The 25,461-nt window shown below is 56.1% G+C and overlaps 2 protein-coding genes and 1 long non-coding RNA gene across 5 annotated transcripts in view; 1 reads left to right on the top strand and 2 right to left on the bottom strand.

Moving 5' to 3' along the window:
• The first annotated feature begins 802 nt into the window (after positions 1-802).
• Positions 803-6,537, top strand: ATP4B (ATPase H+/K+ transporting subunit beta). The gene is made up of 7 exons (XM_040624951.1): positions 803-914; positions 1,316-1,444; positions 3,386-3,499; positions 3,633-3,832; positions 4,801-4,857; positions 5,455-5,553; positions 6,072-6,537. Exons 1-7 carry the CDS (start codon positions 803-805, stop codon positions 6,231-6,233), a joined length of 873 nt encoding a protein of 290 aa, XP_040480885.1. The 3' UTR covers positions 6,234-6,537.
• On the bottom strand, positions 5,809-7,420 carry LOC121101424. Of its 2 annotated transcripts, XR_005833399.1 has the most exons (4): positions 7,055-7,420; positions 6,741-6,834; positions 6,558-6,654; positions 5,809-6,190 (listed from the first exon to the last, which is right to left on the bottom strand). It is a non-coding gene; the product is annotated as an uncharacterized LOC121101424 (long non-coding RNA). The 2 variants fall into 2 exon arrangements; XR_005833398.1 differs by having other exon boundaries at positions 6,741-7,420.
• Positions 7,421-7,660: 240 nt separating this feature from the next.
• The window catches only part of TFDP1 (transcription factor Dp-1), a 42,794-nt gene continuing 24,993 nt past the window's right edge, over positions 7,661-25,461 (bottom strand). For both annotated transcript variants that reach the window (XM_040624947.1, XM_040624940.1), the window contains exons 4-12: positions 21,757-21,863; positions 18,686-18,807; positions 17,449-17,614; positions 16,926-17,069; positions 16,444-16,512; positions 14,493-14,644; positions 13,832-13,998; positions 12,819-12,897; positions 7,661-8,939 (exon numbers count right to left, since the gene is read on the bottom strand). In XM_040624947.1, coding sequence (XP_040480881.1) covers positions 8,792-8,939; positions 12,819-12,897; positions 13,832-13,998; positions 14,493-14,644; positions 16,444-16,512; positions 16,926-17,069; positions 17,449-17,614; positions 18,686-18,807; positions 21,757-21,863 — 1,154 coding nt within the window. In that variant the 3' untranslated portion in view covers positions 7,661-8,791. The remainder of the gene's footprint in view (positions 8,940-12,818; positions 12,898-13,831; positions 13,999-14,492; positions 14,645-16,443; positions 16,513-16,925; positions 17,070-17,448; positions 17,615-18,685; positions 18,808-21,756; positions 21,864-25,461) is intronic.

The following is a 25,461-nucleotide window of genomic DNA, read 5'->3' as shown; positions in this document are numbered from 1 at the left end:
TCTCTCAGAAGCTTGGCGGTGAGACAGGTGTCGGAAGTATCCAAGGAGACCCAGCAGACGCGGATGTGCTGCCAGGCCAAGCGTGCCACGCCTGGACACTGCTGCGGCCCTAAAGCCAGCGGCACAGCTCACCAGGAGCCCCTGGGCCCAGTGGGTCTCCACTGGGTCAGAACTGCATTTCAAGAAGATGCCAGGCACTGGCGTGCTTTCAATTTTAGAAAGTACCTCTAGGCTGTATGATTTGTGAATTCCTCATAGACGCAAAGCAGTCCCAAAGGGCCCAGCCCCACCCCAACAACAGATCTCAGAGGACTGCACCCTCATCACCTAAGCATCAGGAGTGATGGGAGGTGAAGGTGGGAACCCTCTGAACCCTCTCGTCTACAACAGAGCCTCTGGCCCCTTTCACACGTGGCCTCGTCGTCACTGCCAGATGTGTTGCCCAGCAAGTGATAACCGCAGGAATGACAGTGGCGGGAGCCCCCTGGGTCGCCACCCCCATCAGCTCAGACCAGGTCCATCTCGGGCACAGAGCCAGGGTCCTCACTCACCCTGCACTCCTGAGGAACTGCCCCTGCGGCAAAGTCCTTCTCCTTGGTCGGTATCAGGACAGACAAGGACGTGGCCAAGGGCATCCCGCGAGGAGGGGCGTCTGATAGCCACTGTGTTTGGATAGCAAGGTGTGATCAACGACGCCTGGAGCCGGTCCCCACAGTGCCTTTGCCCTCCAGAGGAGGGGACTATAAAACCCAGAAGCAGCTCTCTCCTCTCGGGCTGGGTGTGGGCAGCACCATTGCGCAGGATGGCAGCACTGCAGGAGAAGAAGTCGTGCAGCCAGCGGATGGAGGAATTCCAACGCTACTGCTGGAACCCGGACACGGGGCAGATGCTGGGCCGGACGTTGTCCCGCTGGGGTACGTGCCTGGGGGTGGGGGGGCGGGGAGGCAGGGATGGGCTGCTCGGAGGACACACACAGACCAGCCACCAGCAGTCCAGGCCCCAGGACCCAGATCCTGCCAGGGCTTCTGGCTAGGCTGCACCTCCCTCACCAGATGACCCCAAAAGCCTCTAATCCCCATTGACAGCAGACGCCTACAAAGTGGGCACATCTGAGGGGCAGCCCCGAAGTTTCAGCCTTAGATTTGAGAAGAGCATTTTTTAAGCTATGTTCCTATAAATTAGGATTTTTAAGGACTTTTAAGTTAAGGGGTACAGAGCCTCTCTTGGGTGATGAGAACACTCTGGAACTTGAGAAGCGAGGGTTGCCCAACGCTGGTCCCACAGGCCGGCCGCCTCCCCCCGCCTCTCCCCACAGTGTGGATCAGCCTCTACTACGTGGGTTTCTACGTGGTGATGACCGGAATCTTCGCCCTGTGCATTTACACGCTGATGTGCACGCTCGACCCCTACACGCCCGACTACCAGGACCAGCTAAAGTCACCAGGTAACGTGGCCGGTGTCTCACGCCTGGACGCCAGGACCCCACGCATCGGGGCCGCTCCCGCTGGTGGCCCCAGGGTTCTGAAGGGGCACACCCGGGTGGGGACAGCCCCTCAGCTTCTTTTGAGGATGGTGGCCCCAGATGATAGTGTGATGTAGGGTTAGTTTTAATTGTTAAAACAGACTTGGTATAGAGACCATCTTCCCCTCACCTACCTTACACGCGGATACGCAGAGGACACGTCTGGGAGGGTGCACGCGTCACCGGGGAGATGAGCAGCGGAGCGTCTGCGGGAAGGAGGGGGCTTCTGCTTCCTACTGGACGTCCCTTGGCACTGAGGCTTCTCTGTGGGAGGCTCACGTCCGTAACCACAAGTTCTTCAGAACGCGGTGTTCTCTGAGCAGCTTGTCTACCGTCCTGTTCGAGGGCGGAGGCTCGGATCAAAGGCTGAACACCCTCTGCCCCCGAGTCAGCACCGAGGGGAGAGAGGGTCCCTGGAGACAACAGGACTCCACGCCTGCGACAGGCCGCACCTCCTCGGCCCTGGGGGCCACTCACCCCCGCTGTGTGCACAAACCAAATAAGGAAGTGCAGGAGGGAGCTGGGGTGAAGGGAGGGACAGAGGGGTCAAGGGAGAAGACACAGTGTCCAGCACAGTGACTCAGAACGTTCGTCAGCCACACGTCCTTCACACGTTCTCAGGAAGCAATAACCCCGGAAATGCCCGTCGGCGGCTCCCGCACTTCCCCGGGAGAGGACAGGAAACGCAAGTCTCCAAGAGACGGCGGGCTCAGACACCAGAGCTGGGGGGGTCGTGTTTCCCTCGGGCAGGTCCAGCTCTTCCGCTGGGGTCTTCGGTGAATCCCTTGATCAGTGATCACGACGCCAAAGTGCTTTATTGGGTGTCATTTTTAGAGCCAACCAACAGTCCGCCATGGGGGTTTTCAGCACAGTTTCAGAGCAGAGCACAGGACGTTACCAACCTCAGGGCGCAACCGTAATATAATTGTGGACAACACCATTCTTTTAATCAGGCTTGGACTCAGGATATGTGTGAGAAGACATCTGTGGTCCAAAACCCAGTGGGTGGAAGGGCCAGGGAAGGCAGGAGAGGGCGACAGCTGCCACTGACGTGGATGAGCGAGCCGTGAGACCACGGGAAGCGGCTGTGGCGCACGCACGGAGTGGGCCCTCGTCAGGGGTACCCACTTCCTCTTCTTGGTCAGATCCTCTCGAGGTCTTGATTTTAAACCTCGTACAGACGTTACTCCACAGCATCCACGGAACAAGAGAAGACTAGCTTACATACACGTGAGAGGTCACACCCAGCGGGACTGTCTTCGTAAACTGTGGAACATTCACACGGCAAAGCACGACGGTATTTGTGGACGGGAGGTGAGTCGGCGTGACCGTGATGGCACTGGAAAATGGAAGATCACATAGGACCTGAGTGCTAGGATCCCACTTACCTAATTTATGACACACACGGGTTTGTGTGTCTTTGCGTGAACAGAAGTGACGGTGCCCACTAGGCACACAACTGTTCCGACTCCACGCATGGGGCATCTTTTCCTGTTGTACAATTAACACGTTGTCCACGTTGCTTTCGGACCGACCGAAACCACTGAAGAGTTTCAAATGTGCATTCAAACAGCTTCATCTAGCAACACAGTCCCGGCCACGCGGCCAGGCAGGCCTGGCACTGACGGTGCGGCTCCCAGGAGGGCGGGTCCCTCCTGAGCTGCTTCTGCAGAGGAACCTGGCCGCAGCCTCCTCACCCAGGGGCCCTCGAGGACCCAGGCCCAGCCAGGACTGCAGCATCCCACTCTTGGCCGCCGGGCTGGGCCAGCTCTTCATGTGACCCACCATCTCCACAGCAAGTGGCTGGGGTGTGACCAATACTTTAGGGGGAACGGACTAAGATGTGTCGTGCTCTCTCTCCAGGGGTGACCTTGAGGCCGGATGTCTATGGGGAGAAAGGCCTGGACATTTCCTACAACGTCTCTGACAACAGGACCTGGGTGGACCTCGTGCACACACTCCACAACTTCCTGGCAGGTGACGTAATGCGCTTCCCGCCCATTTTTCCCTAAGACAATTTCACGGAGGGGTGTGGGCTTTGCCACCCCCCCACCAGCCCCAGGTGGCTGTGGTTGGAGGTCGGCGCCCACAGGCACGTCTGTCCTGGCAGGCTACTCGCCAGCATCCCAGGAGGACAGCATCAACTGCACCTCCGAGAAGTACTTCTTCCAGGAAAGCTTCCAGGCCCCAAACCACACCAAGTTCTCCTGCAAGTTCACAGCAGACATGCTGCAAAACTGCTCAGGCCTGATGGACCCCAACTTCGGCTTTGCGGAAGGAAAGCCGTGCTTTATCATTAAGATGAACAGGGTGAGTGCAGAGGGGCTGCAGACCCCAGACCCACGTGAGGTGGAGAGAGCCGTGGCCTGGAGGGGCCAGGGTGCCCGGCCCTTGCGTGACCCTGTGCGTTCCTGCACAGGGGCCCAGGCTGGCAGGGCCACGGCCCCTCCTACTCTGCACCTTCACTCAGCATGCACCTGTCGCGTTGGCTCAGGAGCTGACCTTCCCCCAAATACAACCCGAACGTGCTCAGACACAGCCCTGACGTCACGCTCTGCAGCATCTGGACTCTGAGAGGCAGAGTCGGGGCTGCTCAGGGTGGCCGTGTGCACACCACAGCTTCACAGCAGCCCGGCTGCGTACAGGTGACTCAAGGACAGCTGGGACCCATCCCGAGCAGAGGTTCTCAATCTGGGCCAGGGACCCTCTGCCGGGCACACGGGAAGCTGAACAGGCCAGGGCAAGCACACCACAGGAGGGCATGGTTCACCCAGCCTTGGAGTGCAGGGGGGGGGACACGCCACGGGAAGCCAAGGAAGGCAGGAGGGCTGGGGGTCTCTGCTCCGGGCCGGCCAACACGCATGCAGCCCCTCAGCTTCCTTCCAGAGAGACCCAGGGAAGCCACGCATTTGTGAATGGCCCACACTCCTGGGTCCCCGCTGGGTCTCAGTGCTGCCTGGCGGGGGAAGCCATGCACACCAGGGCAGGTGTGTGGGGAGGGCACCAGGCACGAGCAGGCGGACACAGGCTTGGGACCCAGGAGGCCAAGACAGTGTGACGTGGGAGCAGCACAGGCGGGCACCCCAGGGCACTGCGGAGCACCGGAGAGGGGCAGCCATGGCTCAGGCCCCTCCGTCCACCTCTGCCACGTGCCGGCAGCCAAGACCACCCTGGGGCAGGGTTGTGGCTGAAGGAGGTGCCGGCAGGAGCCCCAGCTTGGACAAGCCGCTCACGCGCGCACGCGGTGGAAGAGCCACAAGGATGCCCTTTCCTTCCAGATCGTGAACTTCCTCCCCAGCAACAGCACAGCACCCAGAGTGGACTGCGCCTTTCTGGTGAGTGCGCGGCCCCACCACAGCCGCGTTCCCCTAGGTGCCCCGCAGCAGCCGGCCCGACCATCCAGACCCACGGTCACACGAACCATCACTCAGAGCAGCGTTACTGCAGGGCACAGAAACCCAGCCAGAATAACGGTGTATCTCTGTTACTGACTTGCTTCAAGCAGCACCTGGGACAGCGCGTCACCAACGACTTCCAAGCGTTTGGTAGCAATCTGGAAAAACCTGCTCAGAGTTGGCACTAATTTACTCCCGTTTTTCTCAAAACCAGTCTTTGAGCACAACACCAAAAAAACAAATGTGTCGTCATGAAATACTTTCTAACGCTTGTTTTCCCGGTGGGGGCCTCGACCCAAGGCTCCCTGCTGTTAGCGGCAGCGCCCCACCCCCCACAGCCCGCCTCGCTGCGGGGCAAGGCTCTGTCTCGGTGTGTGTCCACACGCGTGGGCTGCCTGGAGCTTTTAACAGACACGAGTGTCCTCCACCTGCGTTTGGACGAGCTCCAGCTGCCCGCCGGGCAGTGCGCATGTGCTGATACACGCAGACACGCACAGAAGTGCGTGCCGCACTCAGGCAGTGCCCTCTCTGCCCCAGGACCCGCACAAGGACGCCCGGCCCCTGCAGGTGCAGTACTACCCACCCAACGGCACCTTCAGCCTCCACTACTTCCCTTACTACGGGAAGAAGGCGCAGGTAGGTTTGCTTCTCGGGTCGCGGACGACAGCCGCAGAATCTTCCCAAATCTAGCAATCACTGGCAAAAGGAAAGCCATCAACATTTTACATACGCAAATGAAACAAAGGTGACCGTGTAGCCCTCTGGGTGTTTCCCTACCTGAAAACACAGCTCACGTGCGAAACACAAATACCAAACCTAGCGCTTTCCCAGTTTCCCAAATCCTTTCAGACAACCATATACCCATTATAAAGCATGTCCTCCAAATCTCTCGATTTTTCCTGTTTTATTTTTATACTAATTTTCATCAAATACAATTTGAACTTGAACTTGTCACTGGTGTTGTCTCCCTACCCAGAATGGCTCTCCTCGTTCCTAAACGGAGAGAGCGAATCCCACACGTGGCAGAGAGCGCAAGCTGTGCACAGCTGCCGCAGGCCGCACGCAGACCGAGCAGGCAGGCTTGCTGCCTGACGGGACAGCTGCCACGTGGTTTCTAACGCTCTCGTCCTCCCATCTTCCCACACGTGTTCCAGCCCCACTACAGCAACCCTCTGGTTGCCGCGAAGCTTCTCAACATCCCCAGAAACACAGAAGTCCTCGTCGTGTGCAAGATCCTGGCGGAGCATGTGACGTTCGACAACCCGCACGACCCCTACGAAGGGAAAGTGGAGTTCAAGCTCAACATTCAGCAGTAGAGAGGGGAAGCCGGCCTGCCCGCGGGCCCGTGTGGACCGCGACCCAGCTGCCCACTGCTCCCCACCAGGCCTCCCCACGCTGTGCAGCCAGCCAGGGAACGGCAGGCAGACACCTGTGCACCGAGCACTCAGTGTAGAGTCAATGGCCTCTCGCGAAACCCTTTCTGTTGACCCCGAATTTGTAGCTATGACAAAAACGCTGGGCTGACATGGTAACCCTGAGGCAGCAGCTACCCGACCAGCATGACCCTAAATATCGTTCCAGGCAGACCTCATGCTCCTCCCTAACCCTTAATTTTTCTAAAGTCGATGAAATCCGGGTACCTGTGCGCACGCTCTCAGAGAAACATGCCTTACGAGAACGGACATTCTGAAGGTTTGCTCTTAAAGAACGGAATTCCTAAACTGTTTTATTTTATTCCTAAAATAAAACATTAAAATCACTCTTATTCTATGTAAAACAACCATGTCTTTTCTGATAAGGGGAAAATATAACAAAAAAATCACCTTCTCTTTAAAAATCTTCTTCTTAAAGTTTCAATCCCCTGTCAGGGAAATTCAGACGAGGCTGGAGCAGGGTCGCCCCCGAGAACACACAGAGCTGCAGGAGGAGAGCAGGTGAGGCGTGAGGGCGTCACACATACGGTGGGATCTAACCCCAGAGGAAGCCACAGACTCAAGAACGCCCTCCAACACCCAGGGACGTGCAGGTGGCTCACGCCAGTCCCTGTGCAAAATCCCAGAATGACAGCATTCTCATCAAACGAAACTGCTCTCTTGGAGCACCCCCCGAGACCAGCCACGACACGTGACCTGGTTACCTAATCCGACGCAAGCACCAGGCATAACGTCACCGGCCACAGAGCGACACGGCCCCACACAGCTGAGGGTAGGAAACCTGTCAGACACCCGAGGACAGGTGGAGTCTGTGAGCTGCTGGCCCGTGCTCCCGAGAGCCGGCTGCCCCGCACGCGTCACCTCAACGGGGCACGCAGCAGCCAGTGAGCGCCAGAACTCGCTGGCCGCACATTCACCTCCCCCCCCCCCCGGGTCCTGCTGCCCTTGAGACAGTGGAAGGAAGTCACGACTGGCAAGAAAACACCAGCTGCCACTTCCTCCATGGCACCTCGGACGCCCCTCTGAGGCCTCTGGTCTTCCGCACATTCGTACGACACTTCGCTATCCTTTCTTACCTTACGACCTTACTCCTGAAGGTCAAACCCCCAGAATCTGTCTCAACTCCGAGGACTCAGGAGAAAGACGGGGGCCGATGTCCGCGTCGCAGGCACGGGAGGACAGATGCACTTCGGCGTGTCCACCGGGCCCCCCTCTGGCCTGGCAACCACCCCTCGCTTGGTGAGAAGCAAGACTGACACAGAAGAGAAGTAACTTGTGGACAAGAACCCTGAATTAGAGGAACACAGAGCTTGTTTAAAATGCCCATGCGCGTTTTATTAATAAAAACTAACAGTGCCAAGTTAAACAAGTCAAACAATTAAAGTCTCTTTATATTCCATAAAATATTACAGAAAAGTTTATTTGTGTTTCAATAAAAAGACTATTGTTGAGAACAGGCAGCTGACGGCGACTGTGCGGTTAATGGTTCTTTGTGAATAAATTTTAAAAGGGGCCACTGCCTGTCCTGAAATTCCTTTTTCTTTTTATAAAAAAAGAACTATTAAAAATGATTGACAAATTTTGAGTTAAAAAACTGTTAGAACATTCTCTCTATTTAATGTCAACTTCATCATAGATACAGGAAGATGCTCACGAAACAGAGACGGTGCTTGTTTCAGTCTGTGTCCTTAGATGACAGATGTGCAGGCCTGTAAACAACGACACAAGAGTTCACGCCCGCCTGTGGAAATCAGGCGGACTGTCCACGAGCACACGCCCGAGCCTTCCACCGCCGTCGCGGCTGCACCAGCACGGCAGGAAACTTTAGCCAAACAAAACAAAAACAAAGAAACTTCGCAATTTGCTGCAACATAGAGAAAAAAAATATATAAACTTGATGGAATCACACAGTCAATATAATTTAAGGGAAAATAAAGTCACGATACAGTCGATGGCGCCGAACGGTGAAGAGCAGAGCCCACCACTCGCTGGGCCCCCAGACGCGGACGGCATTGGGAGGGGGCCGCACGCCCCCAGCAGCTGCGCCGTTCCCAACACGCTGAGGACACACGGCGCTCGGGCGCACCGGCCGCGGCAACACGACGTCTCACTCTGCGACGTGGATGGAGTGTCGCCGCTTCCGTGCAGGCAGCAAGGAGGGAGCAAAGTGAACTCTGAATGAGAAACAGACAATGAAAACAAAATCCTAGACAGTGAAGAGAGGCCCTGCGTCGCCGCTGGCGTGGAAGCGCACCACAGCTCACCCCAAGACCCCGCGGGACACAGCCCTCGCCTGCTCATCGGAGCCGCACGGCCAGTCGACGGCTCACCGCCGGCTCCCGTGGAGGAGGCCAAAAAGAAACAAACGCCCACGGCAGAAGCAGTCTCTCCCGAAACCAGCGCTCCCGACGCAGACCACGAGGGCGGGCCGCGGGCGGGCGTCAGTCCTCCTCCTCGTTCTCATTGAAGTCGTCGTCCTCCTCCTCGTCCTCCCCGACGTAAGACACGGGGGTCTCCACCCGGGAGCCGCTGTACTGGGACCCGCTGGAGCTCGTGGCCAGCATGCCGTCCGCACCATTGGTCAGGTCACTGTCAGGATGAGGCAAGACGAGGCAGTGAGGCAGGGCGGGGAGCCCCCACGTCTGTACCAACCGAACCCAACACTCCACCTAAGCCCACTCTCCACAACACAGGACCGAAGCTAAGCAGCACCGGCAGCGGTGGTGTTGGTGATTACGTCACACACAAAACCCCAATGTGCTCAAGAGCTGGAAAACCGCGGCTCCTTCCAGGCTGTGTGCTTGTGACCCCCTTGATCTCCGGGGGGGGCGCTTAGGGAAAAGGGGCCCCAGGAAAGGAGAGGGGTCCCTCCAAAGCAAGGCTCCCCGGATGGCAGTGCCTGGGAGGTGCTAAGCGAGGTGGTGTGCATGTGTGTGCACATGCTGTGTAAGTGTGCCTGTGTGCACGTGTACTGTGACTGTGCACGTCGTGCACGTGTGTGTGCGTGGTGGTGTGCATGCATATACACATGTACACGTGTGCACGTGTCGGGTCTGTGGCGCTTGTGTGCACATGTACGCACGTGTGTGTGCGTGGTTGGGTTGCACGTGTATGTACATGTTGGGCCTGTGGCGTGTGGCTGAGTGTGTGCATGTGTATGCATATGTGTACGTGGTTGTGTGTGCACACGTATGCACATGTGTGTGGTTGGGTGTGCACATGTATGCACGTGTTGGGTCTATGTCGTGTACATGTGTGTGCACATGTTGGGTGTGGTGCACATGTACGCACGTGTGTGGTTGTGTGCTCACACGCATGCACATGTGTGGTTGTGTGTGCATGTGTGTGTGGTTGTGTGCACATGTGTGGTTGTGCATGTGTATGTGTATGCACGTTACGAGTGTGCGCGTGTTGGGTCTGTGGTGCTTGTGTGCATGCACATGTTGGGTGTGGTACACATCTGTGCACGTGTGGCACGTGTGTGTGGCTGTGTACACGCACGCACATGTATGTGTGGTTGTGCATGTGTGTGCACGTATTGGTCTGTGTTGTGTGCACACGTATGTGTGGTTGGGTATACGTGCGTGTGTGTCCATGTATTGGGTCTGTGTGGTGTGTGTACATGTGTGCACGTGTTGGGTCTGTGGCGTGTGCTGGGTCTGTGCGTGTGGCTGCGTGATGCTGCATGCATGCACACGTCGACGACACCCCAGGCCCCACCCTCAGCTCCTGGGGCACCAATGCAGGGCCCAGGAAGCTGAGCTATGACAGGGGAGTCTCACGCTGATGCTCTCTCTGCAATCTCAACTTCCAGAAACAACTCCAAGGACCCACAGCTGTCGACCAGCTCATGAAACAGCACTTGCTGAAAGGCAGTGGGGCTGGCAGGGCGGAGCTCAGGGGCGTGGGGGGTTGGAGCTGCAGGGCTGCCTGGCCCTACACTCTGTCCTCAGACAGGTGTCTGGAACCCGTCTACGCCGCCACTGAGCCCCTGGGAGTCTCAACAGGGGACATCTAACCATCTCCGCTGTCACGACTGGGGGGCCTCCTGGCATCTGAGCGCCAGGGTGCCGCTAAACAGCTCACGAGGCACAGGGCAGCACGCACGACAGTCATCTGGCCCAAATGTCAACAGCACCCCAGGCAAGGCACTGGCCTAGAAAAGAGATTCTAAAAGCCAGGATCCTGAGGAAAGACTTCTGGGTTCAGGCACCTCCCAGCACCTGGCAGAGTGGGTCAGACACTGAGCATTGACACCGTCTTGGGGCACCGGCAGGTGACAGCCCACGGAGGTGACAAGCGGCACACGTCTACCCGACACGGAATCTGCTCAGAGAGCTGTCATCAAAAGTCATTGTGACTTCTTAGTGTCTGAGCAGCAAGAAAACGTATTCTAAGGAACACGAGATACTAAAGGGAGGCCAGTGTAGGATTTAAGCTCCACGGAGACCCTCCAGATTCCAGCCGGACACTTCCCGCAAGCACCGGGGGTTTGAGATCACCCGCAGAGAAGCCCCACGCTCAGCATCCTCTCTGCCTCCAGCCGCCTGCCTCAGTGTGACAGGACACAGGGGCAGAGCTACACAGGAGATGTGGCTATTGTACACTCGAAAAACAGGGGGTTTGGGGCATGGGTGACCAACGAGCACAGCTCTCATCTGGCAGCGCACAGGGGAGCCCGAAGTGCAGAGTGCCCCACACCCACCACAGGCCAGAGCCGATGCGCCGAGGAACAGTCTTCTGTAACATACACCCATACACACACGTTAATGCTTCATACTAGTATTTAGTAACAACGTACGATAAAAACTATTAAATGTTATGCTCTTTGACAAAGGAACTCCACACCTGTGAAATCCAGCCTAGCAAAAAAGTCAGAAAGGGTAAAAAATTTAGCCATAAAGCTGCTTCAAATTGCATCTTTTCTTATAAACGGGAACCACCTAACTGCCCAAGAAATTACTGTGCCTTCATAAAATAATGCCAATTTCTACAGAGGTTTTTGTTCTGAAATGGTAGTGGCTCTACCGGCCTTGTTATAAACCTGAGGTGAGTCTTCGAAACTTGAATCAATACCCAAATCCTGCCTCTTGGAATAACCAGTGCTCAGCATCCCACAGACCGACCGCCGCACACACACACAGGGAGGGTCACAGTCAAAAACTGAGCTGAAACTGAGGGCCTCAGAGGGGAGGAGAGGGGGAATGGGATAGACGGGTGATGGGTAGTAAGGAGGGCACGTATTGCATGGTGCACTGGGTGTTATACGCAACTAATGAATCATCGAGCCTTACATCGGAAACCGGGGTTGTACTGTATGGTGACTAACATAATAAAAAATCATTAAATAAATAAATAAATAAACAAACAAACAAACAAACAAACTGAGCTGATCTCCGCCGAAACCTGACCCGGGCCAGACACCCCACAAAGGACTTCAGTGACGACCCCACGGCCAGTCCATCTCACGGCACAGGCCGGAGCCTCACCCACGTCACAGAACCGTGGCGCGCAAGACGGCCGCAGAGCACCGCATCACCCTTTAGCAGATCGATCCATTTTGTTGAATCTACAAACTGCCAATCTATCTCATATTTCAAGAAATTAAACATCTAATAATATTTAGGATTGATATAAGATAATATGTATAAAATAAAACATGACAGACATGAAAGTTAATAAAACCATTGTTTTGTCAATACTTAATGCAGAAATTACCTTATACTAACCTTAAAAAAACTAAGATAAATACCCAGGGACGATACAATTCTGCTTTGTGGGATGGCTAGGTCAAAGACTAATACACGTTGATTTGAGTGATAAAACTCCATCAGTAACACAGAAACAAGACACACGATAAATAGTAAAGTGAAAAAAAGGGGCGCCTGGGTAGCTCAGGGCATGATCCCAGGGTCCTGAGATCGAGTCCCACATCGGGCTCCCTGTTCAGCGGGGAGCCTGCTTCTCCCTCTGCCTCTGCCGCTCCCCACCTCATGCTCGCTCTCTCTCTTGCTCAAATAAATAAAATCTTTAAAAATAAATAAATAAATAAATAAAGCAGAGAACAAAATTTTACGTACAGTGTGAACTGAAGTGTGTTAAATGGAAATAGGAAACACAGATGGAGAAATACCCCATCCCCCAGGCTGTCTGCAGGGCCTCAGGCAGTTTGGGCCCCACTTCACTGCAGGCTACTTTTTAAAACAAAAGTCATGAGTCACTTTGAAGTTTTAGGGGGAAGAAACCATAAGAAAAAGGCTCCTGTCCACCCAGGGTATGAGCCAGAGGGGGCCTTCAGGGCGCACAGCTCGAGAGGAGCCCTGGCCAGTGGCCGACGCCGACACTGCGGCCAACACGTGGGGTCCCTCCATCCACACAAGGAGCCAGGTCGGAGCCGTGGAGGAGGAAGGGCTGTCTGCAGGAGAGCCAGGGGCTCCGCCCACCCGCTGGGCCCAGAGCCGCAGTCACCTGGCAGAAAGCCTTGTGCCATTTGAGGTCGAAACTGATGATGTCACGAACACCCCTCCAACTGATCCCTGAGCCATCTCTGCAAAGAGAAGAAAACAAAGCAAAGGTCACAAGACAGGCTCACGCTGCCACAAGGCGGGTACAGGCCAGAGAGCTGACCCTCCAGTGGTTTCTGTGCCGGGATACCGGCCATCCTCCCCAGGAGGCGCCCAGTCCTTACTTTACGTGATCACTGATGACCACACAGCTGTGCCGTGAAACACACACTGTAAGAAAGTGGTAAGTGGGGCCGAGGAGGACCCCAACCCCCTGTCCAAGGAGACGGCACGCACCAGGAGCGCGGCCAGCATCAGGGGCTTCTATAGTGCGCAGCTGCTGCAGTCTGGGGGGGCAGTGGGAGCCCTGCAGTCTGGTCCAGCCCAGCGGCTTTGGCGGGGGGACACACATCACCAAGTGGGGCAGGCCCAACAGCTTTCTCACCACAAAGCACCTGCCCTCTGTGGCCACGACCCTGCCACTCAGCAAAGGAGTCCCCAGCAGGGAAGGGCAGCAGGAGAACCACAGCACAGCTCCCCAGGCAAACACCTCCTCACCCCCACGTAAGAAGGAGGCGCAGAGCACAACATCCCTTGGAGCCTTTTCTGGGTTACCCGGCCACAGAGGACAAACGCCCACCTCGGGGGAGCCGTCCACGGCTTCCGAGAATTCCAGTCTCTCCCGACTTGAACCCAGAAGGTGAAACCCTAACTTAACACCTTCACCACATAAACTACACTGGCAAATCCCCAAAATGCCAACGTGGCCTCCACGCACCACAGTCCCGGCAGGCATCCTGCCCGCCACTCCTGGCCCCCCCATTCCCACGTCCCCCCATCCCTGCGGCCCCCGGCCCCTCCCATCCGGCTGTCTCCACTCGCGATGCCGAGTGCAGATCCAGCCTCAGCAAAGGCGGGCCACGCTTCCAGAGCTGGGGTCTGGCTCCACGGCCCCCAAGGGAACCGGACGTGACGGACCTGTCACGTAGGGTTCCAGCGCTTTCGGCACCAAACTCCTCGCCATCTTCAGGTCTTCGGCGGAGCAGCTCCCCGACTCCAGCCCGCAGGCCATGCCCATGCGCTTCAGCACCTCGATGTCATCGTGGATCTCAAACGTGTTGTCGAAGTTGAACAGATACTCGAACCTGGGGGACAGACTCGCCGTCAGAAGAGGAGTCACTTGCCGTGGTCATCACGGTGCGGGGCCCTGCATGGAGATGCCCCACTCAGCCCAACCTCCCTCGGACCCGCTTTCCATCTGGCATCCTCCAAAACCCATCCACTCAGAAACCGTGAACACAGAGCTCCGTGGCCCGGGCGGCCCCCGAGCGTGGGCACCCCACCTGCGCCCCCGGCCAACAGTGAACGCTGGCCGCTGTTTGTACAAGGTTTCAACGGCTATACTACTAACAACCCTGATGGATTTTATGTTTTCCTTTTACAAGATAAACACAAAACCAGGGATGCAAGAAATAAGTCTATAACTTCATTGTGCTAAACGACTACTTAATGATTACAAATTAGATGCTTCTATGAAGAAGTAAGCGGACGTGCCGCTAGCGGAGACAGTGGCATTCTCCACTGACCTGAGGCTCGGCTGGGACCTCAGGGCGGAGGGCCCACCAGTCGCTGGACCTACTTGTCATTGGAAATGCTGCAGTCAATCACAGTCTTCTTGCTGGTGTTGACGATGATGAAGGGCAGGTGGATGACAGAGTTGGGAGGGGGCGGCCGGCTGGCCTGCTGCTCCGCCTGGCGGTTCCTCTGCACCAGATTCTTGAAGGCAATTTGCTAAAAAAAAATAAGCCACCAGCACGCTGCTCACACCAGCTGCCACCAGTCTGAGGCCTTGTCCATGGATGTCCCAGATGACCCCGCCCATCCCCACAGGGCAGCAGCAAGGGTCAGGCCCCTTGAGAGGTCAGAGCAATTTGCTCAGGGATGCAGGGCCTCGTGTGGGCCCAGCAGAGAGAGCGCACCCTGAGAAGCTAACACCCCGAGGGGAATGGAGGCAGGCACTCACACCACTAGGAAAGAAGCCTCTCCCAGGAGGGTTACAAGAAATGCTATCAGTGCTGGAAGTTACATTCCTCCTGCCCCTTCCGTGTCCCAAGAAGGCGGACATTCGGCTGAGCACCCAGAGCGGCAAAGAGCAGCAGACCGCTGGTACGGGGCTCTCTTGGGTGCCTAGGCTGTAACCCCTGCGGTTAAAGCTGCAAGCACCCCTCCTGCCCCAGCTTGCCCTGTGCCACAGTGCCCCACAAGGGGACTTGGGGCTCACGGCTTAGCAGGAGAGGCAGTGACTGGATTTTTTCAAGTAGCTTCGTGTGCTGCAGATGCCGCAGGGAACTGACTGGAAGGAAGGACCGCTGCCCGGAAGACGTGTGCCTGCCCCTCTCCTGCGTCCCTGACCCTGAGGCTGCTGCCCGCCCACTGAAGCAGTCCCTGCACTGGATGCCTCTGCTCGGGCGGAGTGACCACGGTGCCCCTGTCCTGAGCACACCCAGAGGGGCAAGATGTACGCCCTCCACCGTGGTCTGTGGGTGCTGGGCCAGCAGGTCCCCCAAGCCCCTCGCCGACCCCTCCTGGCCTTTCCCTATGTTCAAAGATCTCCCAACATCAGCCACTAGGCCTGTCCTCAGACCCCGCTACACATCCCCCCCGGGTCCCAGGGCTCCCCCATGCTCCCTCCAACATGACCACAGAGCCTGTGGCCTCGCCACCCTTGGTGTCCACGGGCACCTCAATAAATCTCTGCTGAGCCATGCTCCCTTCCTTGGCCAACCAGCACTTCCACGGCAGCTGACCCCCACACCCCAGGCCCCACCACACGGCCTCCGTCCAGGGACCAGCCACCCTCTCCAGGAAGCTCCCGGTACGCATCTGGAATTTTACCTCCGACCCCAAATGGGCATCTCCAGGACCCTACAGGGATGGGGGTCATATGTGAGGACATCTCTGCGGTGCAAGTGATGGCGACACATGCCCACGACCCACGCATGCTGACCTCTGACCCACAGCTGCCATCTCACACCCCCAGCCTGGGGTCTGGTACTCAGAACGTACTTCACACCTCTCCCGGGGAAGCTTCACGCGCTACCTTCCCAGGGCCGTCCCTCCCGCCATGCAGACTCTGTGACAGCACACGCGGCATGTTCGCTTACTCATGCACGCACTCTCCCTGGGAATAAGGCCCATGTCTGCAAGAGTTCACGTTGACGACGCCTGCACAGCTCGGGGCACTTGTGAATCTGCAAACTCTCCAAGTACAGATTCTCCACGGCGGATATGCGCCAAGGCCGCAGACAGGACTGAACCCTCCTTACCCACGTTTCCTCCTATCCCTGACTCTAGGACAGAGCTCGTCGGCGAGGTGCAGTAAGAGATGAGTGTTAGCGCACAACGGTTAGGACGACACCCTGGGAAAAGCCGTGCGGGTCTGCCCTCCGACCGCACATAAGGCGGCACAGGCGCAGGACGCGGTGCCAGCCCCCTACTCTGGGCCTTCGGGCACGTCCAGGCGGCAGATCAAGGGGCACAGGGACACCGCGACGGGAGGGACCAGACCGGCAGACAGAGCAGCGCCTTACCTGCAGAATGAGCTCCTGAAGCTGAGACTGTTTCTGCTTGATCCTTTCAAGTCTCCTCTGCCTCTCCACCTTCAAAACAAGGACGGCAGCGTCACGAAGCATCTAGCTGCGCCCCCTAGAGACGTGCTCGCCGAACCCGTTTGCCCAAATCTTAACAGTGGCCTAGAGCCGACCGGCATGCGGGACACATGGGGGTTTCTTCAATCTCAAACTTCCCTACGCTGGGGTTTGCTGCCCACGGCTGGGCCAGACGCCTCCTCACCGGGGCCCACAGAGCGAAGGCAGGTTGGACGGGTGGCACACCACCGTCTGGTGGGCAAGCATGGGGCAAGGGGAAGCAGCTGACCCCCCGTCCAGGCCAGGCACACACAGGACCAGACCCTAAGCAGGCACGCCCGGACACACAACAGAAACGCCCGCTCCAAACACCTGCTCCAGGGCGAACCTACAGGGGCACGATGGGAAACAGGTGAGCTGCGTACCTCTAAATTCTGACATTCCTGAGCCGAGTTGGTGGGCAGACCAATCCACTTGATCTCCTTCTTCTCCTTAGAGATGATGTTCATGGCCATCAGCACATTTAAGGCATCATAGACTCTCCGTCTTATGTTCTTCTGGTCGTAAGCCTGGGGGGGACGGAGCGTGAGTTTTCCAAACCATCCAGAACAGCTCACAGGTGAAGACTCACACGCCAGACCCGGCACACTCAGGGAAACGCATCGCCAACCTGCCTCATGCCCCGTGAACCCGCCAGCAGCAGCAACTTCAGTCCAGCACATCCCCTCTGGGCCCCAAGACAGAAGGGGTTTCTCTAGGGAGCTGGCCTGACAGGAGCCAGAGCCCTACATGACAGCATAGGGGGAGGGTAAGCTGTCAGCCACGAACAGGTCCGGAAAATTCTTTTGTGTTGTTCTCTCAACTATGTGTGTCTGCAGTTGTTTCAGAGAAACCCAGAGTGAGCCGTACGACGCTGGTGCATGTCCCTGCCACACGGCACATACTCACGGACTCGTTTGGTAGGATGTGGTTGTCGGCAGCACTGAACTCTGCGACCAGCTCGTCGGCCACCTCGTTGTAGGACGTGGTGCCCTTCCTCTGCACCTTCTCGCAGACCTTCATGGAGAAGTGCCTCAGGCCCTTCCCGTTCTTCTCCCCTTTCCTGTGGCGCTTCCTTCAAAAATACAAAGAAACAGCAGCGCCCTCAGCACCCTCCGCGCCAGCCCCAGGGGAGACACACGTTCACCCACAAGGCTAGCAAGATGGGCATGAGCCGAGACCCCGGGCACAGCTCCAGGGACCCGGCTTGTCTGCACAGCGCACTGGGCGCAGCCATGGGGCCAAGGCTCCCTTGCTTTCTTTCAGGGCCAGGAAACAAACTTAAGTGGCCAGGCCTCACATCTGCATCAGCTCCCAGGAAACACGGGGCAGACACCCGCAAGGGGAGGAGCCGGTGCGTATCTACTGCATCCTGACACGCCAATACTGCTTCTTAAAAACATGTCCTCGGACACAGGAATTATGCAAGTTTTACTGCAAATTTAAGAACTTCTGGGAAAATTTGAGTAGGCTACGAGCCAAGGCGGTGTGGAGACCATGACAGGCACATGGCGACGGGCACCCGACACCGAAGACCGCGGTGCGCTTCAGATCTCGGGGAAACCCAACGTCTCAACTGTTTAAGTCACCACGTCAAGGAAAGGGGGGCTCCGAGTTTCTCACTGGATGATGTGGGGCATCGTGATTTTTGCTTTAGAACATTGCAATACAGACATAATTCCGAAAAGCTTTGTTTTTGTTTTTAAGGAAAGTCACAGAGCTGACCTCTGAGTAAAATCGTTTTCTTACTAGGCTGCTTTACGGGAAGACAGGGTCAAGGTGACAGTGTGGCAGGACCGTCCCGCGGGTGTCACCCGTGGAACAGCAGTTACAGAGCTGCCGCGGGTGAAGCTGCTGGGGCCCGTCACAGGTGCACACTGGTCCCTACACGCTACTTTCCGGTGCAGACAACGGAAAAAGCGCCAAAGTCACCGCAGCGCTGAGAAGCCAGTTTCCTCCTCTTCTTCCACCACAAACTCCCCACCCTTCACGGTGCCGCCACCCCCGAGCTGCAGAGGGCAGCTCCCCCGCAGACCGACTTCTCCTTTACGAGGAAAAGTGCACCTGGACTACGTCTACTCCGGGCGCGACGGCCGGCCCACGTGGCACAGAGAGCTGGGGTTACAATTCTAGGCAATGTGCTCACCCGGCAGACCAAGGTGAGGGGTCTGAAGGCTGGTTCTGTGAGACAAAGTGAGTGTTAGGGGTGTGTGGGCTTCCTACCACGATAGTGTTGGGCGCTGCAGGTCTCTGAGGCGTACCAATTACCTACAGTCAAAAGAGACAATTCAGAACACAATCAGCAATCTCCCGCATACGACCCTGCCATTTTACCATTTCCCATCCTGTGCAGGCACTGCCGAGTTCCATTAGCTACGAAGATCAGAGAACACGGTCGCGTGAGCACCAGGGGCTGACACTGCTGAGCTAGAGACGCCACCGACCGGCACTTCTGTTCTGAACGGGCCGTTTCCCTCACCGACTTCAGGTGTCTTCCCCAGTTCAACAAAAGCAGCAGGGAACGGCCCGCCCCGGCAAGCCTGGCCCGACGGAACAGCGAGCCCTGGGGAGGTCGCCTGGGGGGTCCTGGTTAGCTGAGCAGCCTGCGAAGCGAGCCTCAGGGCACATTCCCGCTGTTCCTCTTGCCCTAGTTTACTTTCCCTTCCTTCTAGTGACTTGGAGGAGGATGAAATCCTCTCTTCCAGGGGTGCTAAAGTAAGGCCAAAACACCATCAGAAAAACTCTCACAACAAAGGGATCACACACCAGCCCATCCGCATGTGGGAGCCTCATCCCAAAGGCGGCTTCGCGGGGGACCCGACACCCCGAACAGTGCAGCGTTGGTGGGGGCAGGGGGGCCATCAGCACTGCGAGAAACGACACACACCCCCGGGTGAGGGCAGCTCCGGGGACGGCAGTGCGACCCACCCCGCATGTGGCTAAGTCCGAGCAACCCACACCATCTCTTCACCGAAGGAAGGGAAAGCCCGGTTTGTCTTCGACAAGGACTTCGGATTTGGCCCCACTGATTAATATGCAAACGTTTACATGGGGGTCACACAGACACGGCTGTGCAGTCAAGTCAAATCCCAGTTTTCAGGATCTTGTACGTGACTCCACCCACACCAAAAAGCTAATCCAGGAGACGGTTCAGAAACATGACTTCCCAGGTTCTGCACAGCCAAGTGGCCTGACATGACGACGCTGTGGGACGAGTCACCGTCGGGCGCCAGGTGCTGGGGCAGCCCTTCGCGGCGGGGGTGGGGGGCAGCCTCAGGGACTGACCGTGCCCACTGGGCGGGCCCCTTCTTAGCAGGATGAGTGTGCTGCCTGCTGTGGTCGGGGGACAGCTGACCGGGCACTTTGTTCTAGGTCAGGTTACCTGTCAGGGCTAATGACCCACAAACCATAGAAAGAAAAAACACTCGCAATTTCATTCTTTAAATTCACATTTCCAATGATCAAAGTTTCATCACAGAGTTTTCCAAACTGTGGATCACCCTCATTCAAAGCCATGAAATCAAATAGCAAGCTTTCCGAAAAAAAGAAAGGACTGAAAAGAAAACAAATCCCCAGAGAGGAGACGTGCCTCCGGAACCTTGTTTCTGTTGAATGAGCACGTGCGTTCTTGGGGCCCAGCTCACGCGGACAACGCACTTTAGCCAAGGCTCAGGGCTGACTGTCTGGGACACACGGAGGCCTGGGAGTCACGGCATTTACTGAACATGTTTTACATGGACTGGATTGGTGCCGTTCTCAGGAAAGTGGGTTTAGGACGCTAGCACCCACGCCGACGGGCAGGAGAGTCACCAGAGGGCTGCCTGACATGTGGTCTGGGCCCCCACGGCCAGCACCCTCGCTCCTGTCCTCTCCCTTAACTGGACCTCTTGGCACAACTGGTCCACAACAAGAATGAAAGTCAGAGGGCCAGGCACACAGCAGGTGCTCAATAACTGCTCACTGGATGACAGGGAGCTGTTTTCTCTCTGCTCCTCCCCCGTCTTAACTGCCCTCCTGGAAACCGTGCCCATGGGAACCGACTCAGGCTCAGGACCGGGGCTCGAGCCCCTCAAGAGCCCAAGCCACGCTCACATCCCACAAAGACAAGGCTCTCAGGTCACAATGCACCAGTCCTCCTGTCCTCAACCCTCTGGCGGACAAGTCGAGAGACACCCGCGACATGTAAGCTATAGGTCACAGTGCCGAGGTTTGCGAAGGGTGAGTTACCATCACTAGCTGCCCAGAAACAACCAGAGTCAGACCAGGGCCATAACTTTCAGGCTGATAAAGTTTAAGGTACTGACACAAATCTTCGTGTTAATTTTCCTCCCTACTATTTATAACCATAAAAACAGAACTACTCCTATAATTAAGGAGGTATTCCCAAGCTAAATCTGCTGTGATACATAGTAGCTAAAAATAATAAGACTTACAGAATAAAACATAAAATGGAATATTTAACTTGTATCAAAAAGACATTTACTAAAAAGCTGTGATGAGCCAAATACAGTGTAGGACTTCGACATAGCATTGCTTTGAAAAAATTCACAGCCCCTCTGCTAGAAAAAGCAGTCACATCCCCTGACGGGGACAAGGTGACGGGGCACATGCACAGTTGCCCAGGGTGCTCACCCACAAGTGGGAGCTCAGGTCTGAACAAGAACAGCTGGGCAGCCAACATCCTTCTCTCGATGCTACGCATGGCCCAGGAGTAGGGGCGGTTTCAGTCTGACAAGAGTTCCATCAGGAAGGGCCCACTGAACCCCACAGGTGATGAGGAAGCAGGGGCACTCAGCACGGTCCCAGGAGCACACCACCTCTGACCCCTCCGAGTGGGTGGGCCACAGCACAGACACACCTGTCCCAGCACCCTGACGGCCTATACAGCCCTAAGCCCACTGTGTGCCTTGCAAGGGCACCACCCTCATTTCCCAGGCAAGTAACACCCACGCTGAGGAGGGTCAAGGCCAGGTGCTGCACCCCCACACAAGTCCACGCTCTGGGGCAGACTCAGGGTCAGCGGACACACGTAGCAGGAGGGGAAGGTGCCGGGCCTGAGCCTGCAGGCAGGTCTGAGCCAAGGGAGTGCACACTCGTCCCAGCACCGCAAGCATTCGAGAGGGCACTGCAGAAGGCAGACCTCACACCCCAACCTCCGCACCAGAGCTACGGGCCACCGTCCAGAATCGGCAAGCCCACCTGCCCAGGGCCCCTTACCACTTGCTGTGCAATGTTGACATTGGACTGTCCGAATGTTTTTGGCAAGAGCTGCTTCCCCAGCGTGTTCACTGTGGAGGGGTGGACAGCTACCAAGGACACCACGCCTGCAACGTAAGGAGGTAACAGGTTAGTTCCGTTCTGGATTAAGGCTAAATGGGACAGCTTCAGGAGGACGATGCTTCTAACTAGAGACTCTTACTTTACCCACCTTAGGTTTGTGGGTCAGCTGCAAATACTTCTAAGTTCAACTCTCATCTCAAGGCGTCCACGTGGAACAACCGCCTGCTCTCCCACCCGTCAGCCCCTCCTGGGTGCTTCCGTGTCCGGGTGGGTGGGGGCTCAGGCGCCCCAGGTGCACCACCGACCTGCCCCGAACCCCTGTGAGGCTGCCTGCCCACCTACAGGGTCTGGGGAGAGCAGCTCTTGAAATCCTACAATTCTGTGACAATTAGAGTCTTCTGAATGCTCCAGCATTTCTCTGTTTGCAAAACTAGAAATCCAACACTCTTGCGGCTCAGCAGGCTAAGCATCTGACTCTTGGTTTCAGCTGAGATCTCAGGGTGGTGGGACTGAGCCCCACGGCAGGCTCTGCACTCAGCGTGGAGTCGGCTTGAGATCCTCTCTCTCTCTCTCTGCCTCTCCCCAACCCCACCCCCACGCACGCTCACACTCTCTCCAGGAAAAAAAAACATTTAACACTCTTCTTCCTTGAGAAGTAGAATCACATCTCTGTTTCCAGGAGGAGAAATGCCTGGTGAGGAAGCTGCCCCCTCTTTGAACACACGCAGATGATCTTATCACAACACAAAGGGGAAGGATACACGTGGAACAGAGGTGCTCATTCCTTCAGTGTTTGCTAAGAGTTCTATGTGCCTGGCTCTGTCCTTGGTGCTAGGCATATAACAACAAATAAAAATGGTAAAACAATTTTATTTTACACATTAAATAAAATCAAATGAAGTACAAATGATAAAAACTCAAAATATAGAAACAAAGCCGTTGCCCTAACCCTCAAAAGGCAGAGAGAAAATAAAGGGAGAGTGTAGAGTGATGGTGGTGCCCGGAGACCCGGGAGGGCGAGCAGCGTGTGCCCCATCCACGCCTTACTGAGAAGGGCCTCAGCACCCTGGGGAAGAAGCAGACCCACCCGCGGTCTCCCAGTCACTGCCGCGCAGGGAGTGGGGAAATCCTGCTCGGGTCACCACGCCTCGCATCCCGTGGCTCCTGGAGCACACCAGCCTCCTGCGGCCACCTGGGCGAGCACAGGACCCTGCCAGGTTGGTGGGGGGCGGGACTCGAGCTCAGTGGACACAGATGGCATCTTCCTCGCTTCACAGACTCTGCCTCGTGATGGCCTCCCCAATAAGCAGTCCAACACTGTCCTCCTCTAGCCTGGCCTAAAGGCTCATTTCCGACCCCTTTACAGCCCGTGCACTGTAAGCAAGAGACTTGAGAACTGAAGAACCGTGAACCTTACTGCTGCACACAAGCACTGAATAACTTAACAGCACAAATCGACCAAACCAACTGGCTAAATATTAGTATTCTTACCAACCAACACCAACAGATATTTATTTTCTACATGTATCTGCTTTGAGTTTTTATTTTCCTCTAAACATAGAGATCTGTATCTTAGCAAAAGCAAATTTCTAACAACGTTTTTAGATACGTAAAAGATGTTTTAAAAGACAAAAAATAAAGTTATTCTATTTCTCACAGAGATTTAAAACATACCACTTTTCAGATTCATGTATAGATTAGTAATTAGGTTTCTAGGAATACTGAACTGATTCACTAAAAAACAAATTTTTTTTTGTTTTGCAAATGACGCCCTGTCAACATCAGCACTCCAGGCGGTTCTTACAGTTCTTATGACACTGTGTCTGAAAGCTTATTTTGCACGTCAAATAAATGACATCGAAAGACAGGGGCCGACAGGACAGGGCGCTCGTCTCTGGGGCTAAGCTGCAGATTAGGAGAACAGAAACCACCCAGAACCCCAGGAACGTCTTTCTATAAGTAACGAGCTTAGAGCCCCAATCTGGAATTCCCAAGCCCCCCCCCCCAGCTGGGGGAATGAGGAGAGGGACAGTTTGGGCAAGGGCAGGGCTGAGGCAGAAGTGGATCGGGTCCAGGGACCCTTTCCTGGACAACACCACCTGTCCTTCTCACCAGGGTCTCTGCCTTGTTTTACTGGGTGAGAAACTCTTCAATACAAAGAATCACTTTGCAGGCAATCTTGCTCCAGGACAACCTAGAATTAACCACGACCGTTTACCCTATCTGCTGGAGATGCGAGGAGCAGAGCTACCCCTGCCGTCCACAGACCCACCCCATCCCTGCCCACAGCCACCAGGGCTTGACGGATGCGCCCCGTGTTTCATACTTTTCCATGCTCATCCACGACTCCGAGAAAATACAAGTATGACCTGTGTGGGCCTCTGAAATCTAGAAAAGGGTAGTCTGCAGCTATGCTTACACTGTTGCTGGGACTTTCCACAGAAGGACCTGGCTGGTTCCTTTAATGCTGTACCGCGATTCCCTGATAACAGGCTGACTGTGCGAATGCACAGACGCTCCTACTGAAACACGGCACTAAGGTCGGGCGGGCCTCCTTCTGCTGAGTCTCCCTGAGTCCAGGGAGTCCAGTCAGCTTCCATCAGAGTCGAGGTGACCATCTGTGTCATGGGCTGAACACGCACACACGCACGCAAACACACGCACGCATGGGCGCACACCCTGGCAGACGCACACGCACACGTGTCCACATAAGTGCACATATCATGAGCACACAACCTAGCAGACGCATGCGTACTCAAACACGTGCACCCACACACACATGCGTGGGCAGGAGCACACACACACTCATGCACGTACACGTGCACACATGCATGGGAACACGCTCCAGCAGACACGCACAGACGCAAACACACACGAGTGCGCGTCCCGGCAGACATGCACACATGCACGTGCACGCACACATGGGCGCACGCCCCGGCAGACACACACACACATATGCACACGCACACATGGGCGCACACCCCAGCAGACACACACACACATATGCACACGCACACGCGGACGCACGCCCCGGCAGACACACACACACATATGCACACGCACACATGGGCGCACACCCCGGCAGACACACACACACCTCACGCTCCAGCAGACACGCACAGACGCAAACACACACGAGTGCGCGTCCCGGCAGACATGCACACATGCACGTGCACGCACACCTGGGCCCCCGCCCCGGCAGACACACACACACATATGCACACGCACACATGGGCGCACGCCCCGGCAGACACACACACACATATGCACACGCACACATGGGCGCACGCCCCGGCAGACACACACACACATATGCACACGCACACATGGGTGCACACCCCGGCAGACACACACACACATATGCACACGCACACATGGGCGCACGCCCCGGCAGACACACACACACACACATATGCACACGCACACATGGACGCACACCCCGGCAGACGCACACACACATATGCACACGCACACGCGGGTGCACGCCCCGGCAGCCAGTGTCCCTCTCCCAGGTTCCCGCCAACTGCTGACTCAGGAAGACATGTCCCTTTTTGTCAATCTCAAGGATGTGATTTTTTTTTTTTTTTAAAGATTTTATTTATTTATTTGACAGAGATAGAGACAGCCAGTGAGAGAGGGAAC

The sequence above is a fragment of the Ursus maritimus genome, unplaced genomic scaffold (genome assembly GCF_017311325.1).
Source record: "Ursus maritimus isolate PB19 unplaced genomic scaffold, ASM1731132v1 scaffold_10, whole genome shotgun sequence".
NCBI lineage: Eukaryota > Metazoa > Chordata > Mammalia > Carnivora > Ursidae > Ursus > Ursus maritimus.
The sequence above is the reverse complement of the archived record's forward strand: the minus strand, read 5'-3'. Positions and strand labels throughout refer to the sequence as shown.